General features: G+C 35.9%; 1 protein-coding gene across 4 annotated transcripts; it reads left to right on the top strand.

Moving 5' to 3' along the window:
- The first annotated feature begins 2,523 nt into the window (after positions 1–2,523).
- LOC116264737 (methionine aminopeptidase 2B-like) lies at positions 2,524–11,802 on the top strand. 4 transcript variants are annotated; one of them, XM_031645107.2, is made up of 13 exons: positions 2,524–2,631; positions 2,868–2,974; positions 4,105–4,255; positions 6,863–6,899; positions 7,005–7,112; positions 8,458–8,557; positions 8,682–8,827; positions 8,912–9,003; positions 9,242–9,336; positions 10,169–10,265; positions 10,422–10,565; positions 10,698–10,915; positions 11,497–11,802. In XM_031645107.2, exons 2-13 carry the CDS (start codon positions 2,876–2,878, stop codon positions 11,605–11,607), a joined length of 1,398 nt encoding a protein of 465 aa, XP_031500967.1. In that variant the 5' UTR covers positions 2,524–2,631; positions 2,868–2,875; the 3' UTR covers positions 11,608–11,802. The 4 variants fall into 4 exon arrangements, with proteins under 4 accessions (XP_031500967.1, XP_031500965.1, XP_031500969.1 ...); XM_031645109.2 differs by having other exon boundaries at positions 2,549–2,631; positions 2,865–2,974; XM_031645106.2 differs by having other exon boundaries at positions 2,562–2,631; positions 2,773–2,974.
- Positions 11,803–13,578: the final 1,776 nt, after the last annotated feature.

Below are 13,578 nucleotides of genomic sequence, written 5' to 3'. Positions count from 1 at the left end.
TTCATGACTGGATTTTTTCATACTCAGAGGAATTCCGACTCTTCTTTTATCTCTACATGTAGTTCTTGATAGATTTTGGCTCTTGGAGTGACGACCTCAGTCTTGTGATGGACGGACATTGACAATCTGGACAGTGCGTTGGTTTTAGGATTTGTGTTTATTTTAATTGTTTGGGTCCAAGTGTTTTTACTTTTAAAATAAACCAATGTATTTAATTTGTTTAAGTTTTGATCATGACTCAATGTTACTTCCGCTATTATTTATATTTAAAAAAAATTAGTGTCAAAAATTGGGTCATGACATTACCTCTGGGTATAGTTTAAGTAAAGCCATACGAAACACCTATAAGTTGTTAACAAAGCTTTCTCTTGAAAAAAATCTACAGAAAACGTTGGACTAAGCTCTCTCTAGAGCAAGGATAAATAGACTTTCTTTTGTCTTTTTAATTAAAAATAGAATTGGTTCTCTATTATAAATAAAGAGATAATGTATTGCCTGTCTTAGAAATTTTATCACCCATTATCTAATTTTAGATGATCAAGAAATGATATGCCCATTTTCATGTTTGACATGCCTATAATAGATTGATTTGATTGGTACCAATCTATCCTCTAGTAGCTTCAATTTCAGCCCAAAAATGGTTGAGAACCAATACTCTTAAAGTTTTACAAGATTTATCACAATCTTAAATATAAGACCAAACTTTTGGAATGTTACCATCTTTCCCCCTTAAGGTACACCCATCTGTACCTAGTCCAAGTGTTGAATGGGCTCTAATACCACTCTAACAACTCATCTATCATATCCCAACCTTCACCCTCGTGACTTCGGTTTCAACTTGAAAAAAGTTAATAACCAAGACAACTAAGCCCTTAGAAATCCTATTTATAAGTCCCCCAAAATTCTTGACAATGATAGATACGAGACAAAACTTTTACAATGTTACATGCATAACCATGTTTCTTATTCAATTCAAAATTAACAAGTTATTTGAACTAAAAGATACACACATATATATATATATATATATATATATATATATATATATATATATATATATATATATATATATATATATATAATGTTACATGCATAACCATGTTTCTTATTCAATTCAAAATTAACAAGTTATTTGAACTAAAAGATACATACATATATATATATATATATAATTGTGGTGCATAATAGAATGCTTATAAGCATAATTTATGCATCCTACCGATCATTTGCTAAATAGATTAAATTAAAAATCAGTTTTTCACATCCGTGGCATGTTTCTTTGATATGATGGAATATGTTTATATTCTACTTCATAGGGATTGCTCTTTCCACAAATTGAAATTTGACTTGGCAAACGTGCTGAAAAATGCATGTTCTTTTCACGATCCGGTAAACATATTGTTTGCAAAATCAAGAAGAGTTCAGTAATGATAAAAGTTCATCAAGTAAATATTTCATGATGAAGTAGGAACCCAGGAAAATCGAAAACACATATAAGGATTTATGTGCTTGAGAGACCAAAGTTCTCCTCCATCCCTTAACATGGAGTTTAGGGCAAAACAACGTAATAACGGTAAAATTACAATAACACCCTTATAAAATTAGGAAAATTTTAAACTTATTAAATTGGGATCACACTCGATAGACCAACGGGTGCATGAGGACAGATTGAAACTGTCACACCGGCAGTCAAGGTTCGATTCCCATGAGCAACATTAATGATGTACAACTCATTTTGCAATGCTCATTATATGGTGCAGACACCTCCCCACCTTAAACATCTTATCCGAGCAAGCTTCGAGTCTTTAGGAAAGAAATCTGGTCACTAAAGTACAAGTGAGAAGCCCTACCGCTGCACAAAGGAGCTAAAATTTTCCTCTACATGTGTGAGGAGAAAGGAGGAAGAGAAAAGTTCGATCAATTTATCATTGACCAAAAAAAAAAAAAAGTTTAGAACCAACATTCATGAAGGAATATAAAGCTCAAAATGAGAGAAGAGACGGGTGCAGTCTGACATAGTTGGCTGACTCGTCGAGTTGGCTTGAGAATCGCTCAAATCATTTTGGGTTGTTAGAAAACCGAGCCACGAGTCAAGTTTAGCCCTAATTGCTCCTGACTCAGCTCAATTCGTCCCTAACTCATCCAATTCAGGTTATTTTAAAACTCAATCAAATCAACAAGTAAAGTCACCAAGTCGAGAAGTTAACTTGCTGACCCGATAGCCCAATCACTTATCCAAATTTGAATCACGAATTTGCCAACTATAAACTTAGTAGGTCAATGGCACCCACTAAGTTTGCCGGCCATGTCGACTTGTACATCTTGTTGACCTTCTCAACAAGTGTTACGATACTGAACACTCCAACGTCAAGCGGAATGGTACATGCTGCCAACTAACGAAAAAGGTTAGAATTGCGGACCTCTTGCCACGTGGCATGAAAGGACGACAACGGCTTCTTTTGAGAATGTTTTCGCAGATGTGAAACTCAATTGTTTTCCTCTTGTTCTTGCTGGGCAAGCAACTTATAAATGCCAATCTTTTTTCATATGTTTCCACCTCCTCTGTCTTTATCTCTCTCTGTTTCTGCAGTATCTTGGCTCCCAGAACCCCCTGGCCACCGAATTACGCTGGTGAGCCTTCTTTTTCTTTGTTGGGCTTACCGGCTTGTGTGCTTCCATCATTTGTTTTGGTAGAGACGAGGTTTGAGGTGTCTCCCTCGTTAGGGTTCCGGGCTCCGACTTCTCCTTCTCCTTAGTGGTTGTCTTTTTCAGAAACTCCTGCTGGTGATCGGGAATTTCTCTTTTGGGGGATTGGGCTTTCCTGTCTTATTTAGGCGCAGTTATTCACATTTGGTTTCCGTTAGAAGGCGCGAAGATGGTCGGGAGCGCGTCGGCGGTAGGCATGGAAGAGGCTTCCATTCAATTGAACCATTTGCAGGTGGACCAACATCCTGAAACGGCCGACAATGGCGCGGTATGTGAGCTTTCCGGTCATGTAGTAGCGTCTTCCTTTCTTTTCTTGAATTTGGTTTGGAGTCGCGTTTCGCGATCTTATTGTTTTTTTGTTCTTCGTGGCGATTAGAAAAGTGGAGCATCCTTTGCGTTTCTAGTATGTTACTTTATTGGTAGATCATTTTTGCTTTACTGTGCTCGTGGAATGTGATTGAATGTTCTTATCGGCTTGGAGAGTTAAGCCAATAATGTCCGGATAGGCCGATTTCATATGTTTTTGGTATGCCACCTAGCATGTGCGAATACTGGAAGTTGAAGATTTTTTAGAATCTTTCTTGTGATTATTGCGAAGTCCTGTGGAGTGACTTCTTTAGGGCAAAAATAAATTGCGAGAGACTTTCAACCTTCAAAATTTTCTACCATGTCAAAAATACTATCCAACCAATTGGGATCTCATTGCTTCTGGAACTGCATTTCTATTGCTTATACAGTATTATGATGCACCATTTGACGATTTTTATCGTTGGTGTCCTTCCATCACTTTGTCAATGCATCTTATTTCGCTGTTCAAATAGGTCTGCGTGTTGCTCTTCTTCTATTATCGCTTGTTATATCCTCTTAAATTCGACGCTTCATGTTCCCATTTTTTTCTTTTTTCTTTTTCTTTTTTGGCTTGTGTTCATTACGGCAAATATATTTTAAAAATAGTTGAGGAAACTTATCACGTTCTTTTATTTGCTAGTTGCATAAAGACTTCTGGTTCGAGTATAGTTGCAGGAGTTCTATTTGCAGACCTAATAAACTTAAAGATCACTGGTTTAATTAAGTTGAGCAGCACTGCAGCAGGATAAACTGTTTTATTCTGCACACTGTTACTGTCGCTAGTTGACAGTTGTATTTATTTGATTCTTGAATGCTACCGGGATATAGTTTATTGATACCTTATGCTGGTTCCATTATTTTGCTTATTCCAGATACGTACACTTTTATGGGATGTCTTTCTATTAGAATTGTCAATTTTTTCGATGTCCTAGGTTTGTATGTCATGTGGATGGTTTCTTGAATCCATTTTCCTGTTTTTTCTTTTCAAATAACTACCTAAGTAAAGAAAAAAGATAACTAAAATAATCAGACTGTTGATTTCACCTGTAGAGTGCAGCTACCAAGAAGAAGAAAAAGAAAAAGTCTGTAGCTCCAGTGGTGGGTACAGTGAATATTGAGCCCAAAGAAAGGGATCAAGAAGTTGTCGCCACTTCGATATCCTTGCAAGATGATGAAGAAGAGGTCCAAGGTGATGGTGCAGGTATGACGGATATTTACTTCCAGCCTTGTTAAACATGTCAAATTCTGTGTCAGTAACGTGAATATAACATTTCTATAGTGCCTCGGTCTTTGACAAAATAAATATAGGATAACAAATGAAATTCATGCACCTTTACGGGAATGCACATTTTAACTGCTGGCTATATGGGTGCTTAGACATGTTGGTGAGGAATGTTATATCACATACCCCAAAAAATGTAACAACTAAGAGGCAGGTTTTATGAATGTCATCTTTCTTATAACTAGTGTTGTAGCCTGTAGGTAAAATAGCATATCGTACAATACATTATATAATGTAGTTGCAAGAGATTTAACTGTATAAGATGTAAGTTATGATGCATCCCCATATCATATGTTATGGTAAGACAATATCTTGTGTAACTTATGTTACACAATGAGAACATAAAAAGTATCAAAGATGATTTCTTTTTTTCACTCAAGGTTGAACCGGTGTTTAAAATCTCCACTGAGCCGACTGAGTTGGCTTAATAACTTAGTTCTAATAAATAAATCAGGAACTGTTAAGACTCAGTAAGTTATGGGTTGACCAGGCTGAATCATGTGAATTTCAGCTGAGTCAATTGAGTTATTTGCCAAGACAGTCGAGTCACGGGTGGGCTTAAGAGTCATTCATGAATTCCATCTCATGTGCATACTACTCAACATTGAATAATATATATATGCACACATGCACACACTCTCTCTAGTCAGATGTTATGTATATATGCATATACATTATTATACGTATAATGTGTGATATATCAATGTTATGTTTAAATGGATTTTATGTGAAAAATTGAAGTCAAATCCAGGCTGAGTCACTGAGATGACCAGTGAGACACTAGTCAATTGTCTTTGAAGTTGAATCACTGGGTTTGTAAACCTAGGCCTGATGTCAAGTTCATCATGAAAGTCATTCCTACATATCTAAAGTAGAAAAATAAAATTAGGGATTTCCTGCCAAAAAGAAGTGCTTTCATGGTTTTTCTGTAAAAGCTTTTCTGATTTTCCAAAATAAAAGTACAAGTTGTATGGCCATTAAATTGTGTCAAGATTCCAAGGAGTAAATCATATGTAGTAAAAAATTATTTATTTGACTCTTGTTTAAGTCTTGAAAGTTGAAAGTAATTAAAGCGGTCAATTTTGATTATTCGTAGTGAAAGAATGGTTGTTATAGGTTGCTTGTACTTGTTATTTCTTTATGTTTATGAATTCATGTTTTTCCACAAGGAGATTTTTTTTTTCCTATTCTTCTATTTTTTTCTTACTATTTTGATCTTAATGGTTTTTTATTACTATAAAATTTAATTTGCGACTTTTATGTTAGGTTATGTTACATGTTGGTACGTCTTTGTTATTCATTTCACTGTATTACCTGTGACATTCTACCACGATAAGATAATATCCCATTTGGCTAATATGTTTAAACATTTGGATAACCACCTATTTGTGTGTGCTCCTTTATGCTGCAATTACGGATCTGACCGTCCCAAAGACAGTCAAAGTTGCACCCAGACAAACTGGGTTGATGATTCTACAAGGCTACAAATAAAACGTTATTTGTCATAAGAACAAAAACTTTCGTAAATGCTTCTTTATTGTTTTTTCATAAAAAATGCTGAAAACTACTGTGCTCAGTTGGATGTTCCCTTTAAGACTGCAAATGGGGACAGAACCTGACCTGTCCGTTACATGATGTATTGGGATTCCTGTAATTTTTATGTTGTAAAAATGGAAAGATTGATTTTATGAATTTGACTATACCTTTTCGGATGAAAATCATGTTAATCATTTTCGGTTATCCTTTAAATATGTATTTTTTTTATTTTTAATAAATATATTTTTTTTTTGTTTCAAAATTTTATATGGAAATTATTTTTGCACCGAAAATATTTGTTTGTACTTCATCATCTAAAGAGTTTGTTGTTTCTGAACGAGAAATGCCAAAAATGGTCATGTTATAAAATTTTAAGTATCTTAAATATCTTTTTTTTTTTTAATCCTGAATTCTCCAAGTACTATATCATATCATAAAAGAAAAGTCCCCCTTCACAAGAAATTGCTTAGAATGATATTGATGATGTCAAATCAGGTATTCATTAATAGTCATTTAGTATTTTTCTGGCAAACATATGAAGAAACACATACAAGTTTTGTCAATAATAAAACAAACATTACAAAATGGACCATAAAGTTGACAATTATAAGGAACTTTCGTTTTTTGTTTTTAATTTGGGATGATACTATGGCTTCAATTCTATTGATTTGAACTTTGAAGAGGTTGTGACTTTACATAAATGCTATTGTATTATGCAAAATGACGGCAATATCACGATGTTTCAAATGTTGTCACATTGGCAACTGTGCCATGTTGTGGGATTCTTCATATCATACTTCAAAAGGATAGCATTTCATGCAGATAATTGTTGCTTCTCTTTTATGTAGAAAGTTGTTCTTGTTTGCTGTGTATCTTGTATGAATGGATTATATTTTTTTTTATCTCAAATATTTGGTGGAATGGCTTATAATTCTCTATATCTCAAATATTTGGCTGGTTGTGCTCATACTGTGAAAATGCTTACCACAGAAACAACAAAAAAGAAGAAGAAAAAAAACAAAAGCAAGTGAGTGCCTGTTCTTAGTAACATTTTGTGTATCTTTTTTGAGCATGTGTTTTTGTGGGTCAATCTTTTTGCAAGTATTTGTGATGATTCAATTGGCATGTTTAGGAAAAAGAAAGAACAACTTGAGCAGACTGATCCACCATCAGTTCCTGTGGTTGATCTATTTTCGTCTGGCGACTTCCCTGAGGGTGAAATTCAGCAATATAAAGATGAGTAAGTAACTAAGTATAAATATTTTATCGTTTACGTAATTAAGAGGTAGACCCAGTAAAGAACTTGATATCTGCTACATTATGCTGTGTTTACAAATAAATTGTGTTTGAATCTTGTGTATTAGTGGGCACTGCAAGTTTGTTCTTATCCTTGTTTACTTGCGAATTTTCTCTTTGTTATACTGTTTGTTTTGAAGAAAGCATGTGGCAAGTGATGGTAAACGAGTATATCTATATGGACAATTAGTCATTACAGTCATATTGTCCATATAGATATACATCCATATAGATATCCATACTTTGTATATCTATATGGACAATATGACTGTAACAACTAATGAACCTATGAGCATCAAGTTGGCCAAAATTTTTATACCAGAATCGCCTTCTCAGATGATGAGATGGTGTTGATAATTTCAAACTTTTCATGGATCTTTCTGAGAATTGGTTGTGGGTGGATGTTTTTGTTAAATGGCGAGTAAGCTGGTTATGTTGGGAAATCCTTGTCACTTATCTTCCCCATCTTCTTTTCAGAAAATTCTCTGTGCATAACTTCTATAAAAAGAGAGGAAAAGGGACTTTGAAGGGCGTTATCATGAGAGGTCAAGCCTTATCCGTTTGTTTTATCTCTGAAACATAAGGGTCTTATGGTTTATGGTGATTAGTAATGGCTCTTTATTGCTTTGATGATAATGTAAAAACTAAAAAATCAGATGGATGATGGGTAAAAGTGTATACTGCAAGAGAGGGATTAAATGGAAGAAAATGCTCTATAAGGTCATGAGTGTTCAACTATTTATTCAAGGATTTATAGGGTTGTTGCAATTTAATTATGCCCATTCCTGAACACGATAATCAGGTTTCTCAAAAAAAAAGAAAAAAAAGAAAGATTTAATTGCTTCTTGCACAAACTATTTCATAGGTAGTTGAGGAGGCTCACATAGGTGGCTTTCTATGCCATCTGGTTTCCACTCATCAAATAAGTCGTGAAGAAAAAGGGCTTTTAGCTAATCTCCTTTTATTTGAAGTTGAAAGTACGATCAGGGGTACATCATGAATTCAAAACAACCTTCTCATGGACAGCTGATGGTAGTCTATAGGAACTGTTTTACAGCTCGCAATAGTGTCATCATAGCTGTCTTTCAAGAGTCCTATTCTAGGCCTTCAAAAGATTGCAAAATTTGCGCTTGTTAATATTAATAGATAACTAAAGTCGGGGGTAATATACATTTGGTTTGCTAATCCCGATAATCTATGTTATCGTTGACATTGTTGGCATTGTTGTCACACCTTGGATAAGCTTTTTCTATGCTATCTTATTTCTAACAATGACTTCTTTACTTCAGTAATCTCTGGCGAACAACTTCTGAAGAAAAGAGGGAAGTTGAGCGCCTGGAGAAGCCCATATACAATTCACTTCGACAAGCTGCTGAAGTTCATCGACAGGTTGAGATGTGACTCTCTCTTTCTCTCTCCCCCGCTCCCCACACATATGCATCTGCTGCTACTTCTGTCACTTTTTCCTTTACATTATTCCCATGCAATTGACTTCTTCATATCTTGTCATTAGGTGCGGAAATATATAAGGAGCATTTTAAAGCCAGGGATGTTAATGATTGACCTATGTGAAACTCTAGAAAATACAGTTCGTAAATTGATCTCAGAAAATGGTCTCCAAGCAGGCATCGCCTTTCCAACTGGATGCTCATTAAATTGGTAATATTTGTCTCCCCAGTAAAGCAATGCTAACTACATTGTTCCACTTCAATTACATATCTATTATCTGGCGTTACAAATTAGGGTTGCAGCTCATTGGACTCCTAATTCTGGTGATAAGACCGTACTTCAGTATGATGATGTCATGAAGTTGGATTTTGGTACACATATTGATGGTATAAACTCTCTCTCTCTCTCTCTCTCCCCCTCTTTCTCTTTATATATACATATATATATACACACACACTCTCTCTTGTGCTTGATGCTTGTAGTCACCCTTTTTGGAAAAAAATGTCACTTTGAAATTCTTCAAAGTTTTGGTTCTTATAGATCGTCCTATATCTCTGCTTCCTGCCTAATGACATAGGAATTGATTTTATAATCTTCCTTGATGGTCTTGTTCTGAACTTTCAGGGCATATAGTAGATTGTGCTTTCACTGTGGCGTTTAATCCCATGTTTAATCCACTGCTAGAAGCATCAAAGGAGGCTACAAATACTGGCATTAAAGTGAGTATTAACTCATGCATGAGCCTTTTTTAGCTTTAATCTGTTTCATGTAGGGGAAAAAATTTAGACCAATTTTAAGATCACACACCAGCTTTTCACTTTAACTGAATCTTATGCAGAAATTCTTGAATTTGTGAAGAATGAAGGTAATTGTTCTCATGTGGAAGATCTTATTCTTTGTCTCCCATATTTGAGAAAGAGGCCTAGTTGTTTGGTGTGAAAATGTTTAAATAAAGGTTGTAAGGAGTGCGTCATCATCCAAATGCTTTATCAGAATTCGGAAGTAAAATCGTGACTGTATCATCCATACAGTTCTATTTGAAATTCCAAAAAAAAAAAAAATTGAAATACAAAAACAGAAGTCAAACGATCAGAACTTGAGAGATAATGATATTAATTGCATTATTGCAGTTCAAAACATTGAGATCACAATCACAAGGCGCTGGAAATCCAATAATCAACATAGTGTGCCATCAAGGACATTCATATCTTAAAAAAAATGCTATTATTTGGACACAGGAAATAAGCTATCCATGCTAAACTACATGAATGACTCTCTCTCTCGCTCTCTCTCTCTTCTTGTAAAATATTTTCTCATGTAAAAAGTATGGTAATCTTTGCCTTCATGTAAGAGATCATCTCCATATCTCTCTCAATTGTAGGATACTGCTAATAACGATTCTCACAGGTCTCTTAAGGACTTTAATGTCTAGAAACGGTAAAATTCATGCAAGTTCCTTTAAATTAATATAAAATGGATAATTGCATGGTAGTCGTGATCATAACGTGCCTTGTTGAGGTTTTTTATCTTGTGTCCCCTGTTCCTTGTCAGGAAGCTGGAATAGATGTACGCTTGTGTGATGTTGGTGCTGCAATCCAAGAGGTAATGGAATCATATGAAGTAGAGATCAATGGGAAAACCTATCAAGGTATTGCAGTCTTGTTTTGGTCACAGTTCACATATAGAGATTATTTTCTTCATGAATTTATTCTGTTCATGTTGTAGAGCTGTAAGTTGCTGAAATTGCAAGTGTGTGTTAACATGGGACCGCTGGGCTGAATTGTCTTCTTTTATTTTGTGGCAGTCAAGAGTATACGGAACTTAAATGGGCATAGCATAGGTAGCTATCAAATTCATGCTGGAAAGTCTGTCCCAATTGTGAAAGGAGGAGAACAGACTAAGATGGAGGAGGGTGAATTTTATGCAATTGAGACCTTTGGGTCAACAGGTAGGAATATGCTTGTCATGTGCCTTGCATTGCATGGTCTTGACATTACGCTTGTTCTGGTCACCAGTTAAAGACAAATGTATGTCCAAGAGAAAGCAATCACTAATGGGGTCAAATATTTTTGATTTCTAGGAAAAGGATATGTGAGAGAAGACCTAGAGTGCAGCCATTACATGAAGAATTTTGATGTTGGGCACATACCTTTAAGGTTGCCCCGAGCAAAACAACTTCTTGGCACTATCAACAAGCACTTTTCCACATTGGCCTTCTGTAGGCGCTATTTAGATCGACTTGGGGAGACAAAGTACCTGATGGCACTTAAGAACCTTTCTGATGCTGGAATAGTTCAGGTATGTTTTTATTTTGTCCATGCCTTAAAGTGCTTGTTGACTGTGTTTATAACAGTCATTCTGGTCATCTGGTGTCATTTGGTTTCATTTGTTTATCTTATGTAATATATGCTTGTGCGAATCCTGAATCGGTTTTCCAGGAAGTTAAAATTAAAAATGTGTCTTCATTTCATGTGGATGTAGGATTCTTATATTTTCACACATATCAGCTTGTAGAGCCACTGGCGCATGTCAAAATGCAAGTTGCAGTTGTGTTTAGAAAGATTGTTTCCTAACGATAACTTCAGCTCATTTGTTTGCTTGTATGCTGTAGACTTTTGCCTATCAAGTTGCATGCCGAATTTTTGATACCATTTGTGTGAACGATATATGTATAGGTTCTTGCATTTATTGCTCTTTCAGTATATAGGAACCTTTCTTTTTCTGTCTCCATTTTGATAGCATGTATTTGCAATTTTTTGTTAGTATCTTCTAATTATGCAATTGGTGTTTTATTTTTTGTGGTTTATCATAAACAGATGATACATCTGTTTTGCACTCCATAAAATGGTCTTTACGGTTAACTTAAGAATATTTTGCAGCCATATCCACCCTTGTGCGATGTGAAAGGCAGCTATGTATCGCAGTTTGAGCACACTATCCTACTTCGACCAACTTGCAAGGAGGTTGTATCGAGAGGCGATGATTATTAACAAGTTTTTAACTGTATATCCTAGATAGAGCTTGGCGTTTATTTTCGTAAATCGTTTTTGTCATACTGTAAGAGCAAGAAAACGACGGCCTAATGTTGCCTACGTTTGTTTAATGCTTTGAAGTTTGGTATCAACGGACTTATTATTATTTGGAATCTCCTTATAGATCAGGAAGTTTCAAGGCCTTGTATTTTATATGATTGTGTAGCGAATAGATTGGATTGGTCCTAGAAATCAGGTTTGACTGTGAAATACATGCAATCCGAGTGTTATGAAGTGGTCTTCATCTTCATGCGAGCAAAATGCGATCTTTTTGCAGCTCAAGACTGAATCTATTGGTTTAAACGTCAACCCGAACAGAAATAATCTATCAAAATTTGATTAAAATTCTTACTCGTATATAATTAGATAAATATCTAAATCGATGTAAATTTTTATAACTTTTATTATTTGTAAATTCCACCGTGAAAATTGTGAGGCCAAGTGTTTCTGCATTCGGCGAGGTCCAGTCATGTTGATTCCAGTTGCAAGATTAAGGTATTTCCTTTCGAGCGTGCTTTCCCGATGTCTGATATCCTATATACTGTGTGTGATGTTCTGTCATTGTGGATACAAATACCAAAGTAACATGTTGGATGCTAAGTGGTATTTTCACGATATTTCAATCGAGTCTGTCGGTACGTACACCTGTCCAAGGATTTGCAACTTGAAAAAGTTAATATCCATCACACTTTCAAATCCAGGGTTGTGTAGGCATAATCTGGTTGGTCTGCGTAACAGCAGCATATCATTAGTATCATTGGTTTTCCGAATATTGGAGCATGATCAATATGTTTATTAAGGCAGTCCTGAACAGGGATATGTTGGGAACAAGTTTAAAGGATTTTGACGTACGTTTAATTCTTTCTGCAACAAATAAGCGTGAACTCAACTTAGAGCAACTAGGTTATACGTGCACTCGGGATGCTTGTTGATACAATAGAAGCAATAGAAGTTAGGCTTCAGACAGATCCACCTGCGGAACCCTGTGCAGAGTCGTATTTGGCGAGATATATCGTCATAAAAAAGAAGTGGGGAAATATATCGGTTCTTGGGGGTAATGAGTTTCTTCTGGACTGACTAGTGTCGTCGAGTTCGGTAATTATTTGTATTTAGATCGCCAAGTTTCTCTTTTCTAGTTTTTCTTTCCAACGCGAGTTCAGATAGATCTGAGCAATCTAAGAGCCCTTTTTGTGTGCCATCCTGGGATACACGGAGTTTAAACCATACGTATAACATCGGCTTGAGTATGGATTGATATGTGATTCGAACCACGGCTGCCAAAATAACAGCTGAGGCACATCCTGCTGCAGGTATACACACTCCATGTGTTTCGATGCAACCCAAGCCTGCTGGGAGACAGGCTCCTGTCCATTTTTTTAAGAACTCAAAAATTACGTATGTACAAATCTACTCCCTCCAAGTATTGATTAGCTCATTTCTATGCAGAAATTTTGGACGCTGAGCATGACACAAACCACGGGTAACTTCCTCCATTTTCCAGCTTCATGATGGGTACCAGGTCAATCGCTAGGGGTTGCATGGTCCAGCTGAATTCAGTTATATGACAGGAAGGTTCTGCAGGGTGCAGAGGGTGCTAATGTCAGATGGCCGAGGGAGGGGCCTTAGCAACAACGACGGTGCTGGTGCCAGTTGGGTTCACATTTATTAGATCTAGCTCCCCTTGGCTTGGTAAAGAAAGGGTGAAACGAAACACTATGTGAGTATCCCATGAATCTGCATCAAAGATTAGAGGCAGAATTCATAAAACATTAGAACTAGCATGACATGAATCCACTCAGTCTTTGATGGACAGTCAGTGTTCATACTGCCAAACAAACCCTTAATAATACAGAGAAAATATAGTTGACCGACAACCAATTTGAAGTAGAAACCCTATACCATTGGATAGGATTCATGGAAAAATAGGAT

Source organism: Nymphaea colorata, chromosome 11 (genome assembly GCF_008831285.2).
Source record: "Nymphaea colorata isolate Beijing-Zhang1983 chromosome 11, ASM883128v2, whole genome shotgun sequence".
In the NCBI taxonomy this organism is placed as follows: domain Eukaryota; kingdom Viridiplantae; phylum Streptophyta; class Magnoliopsida; order Nymphaeales; family Nymphaeaceae; genus Nymphaea; species Nymphaea colorata.
Note: the sequence above shows the minus strand (reverse complement) of the source record. Positions and strands in the feature narration are given on the sequence as shown.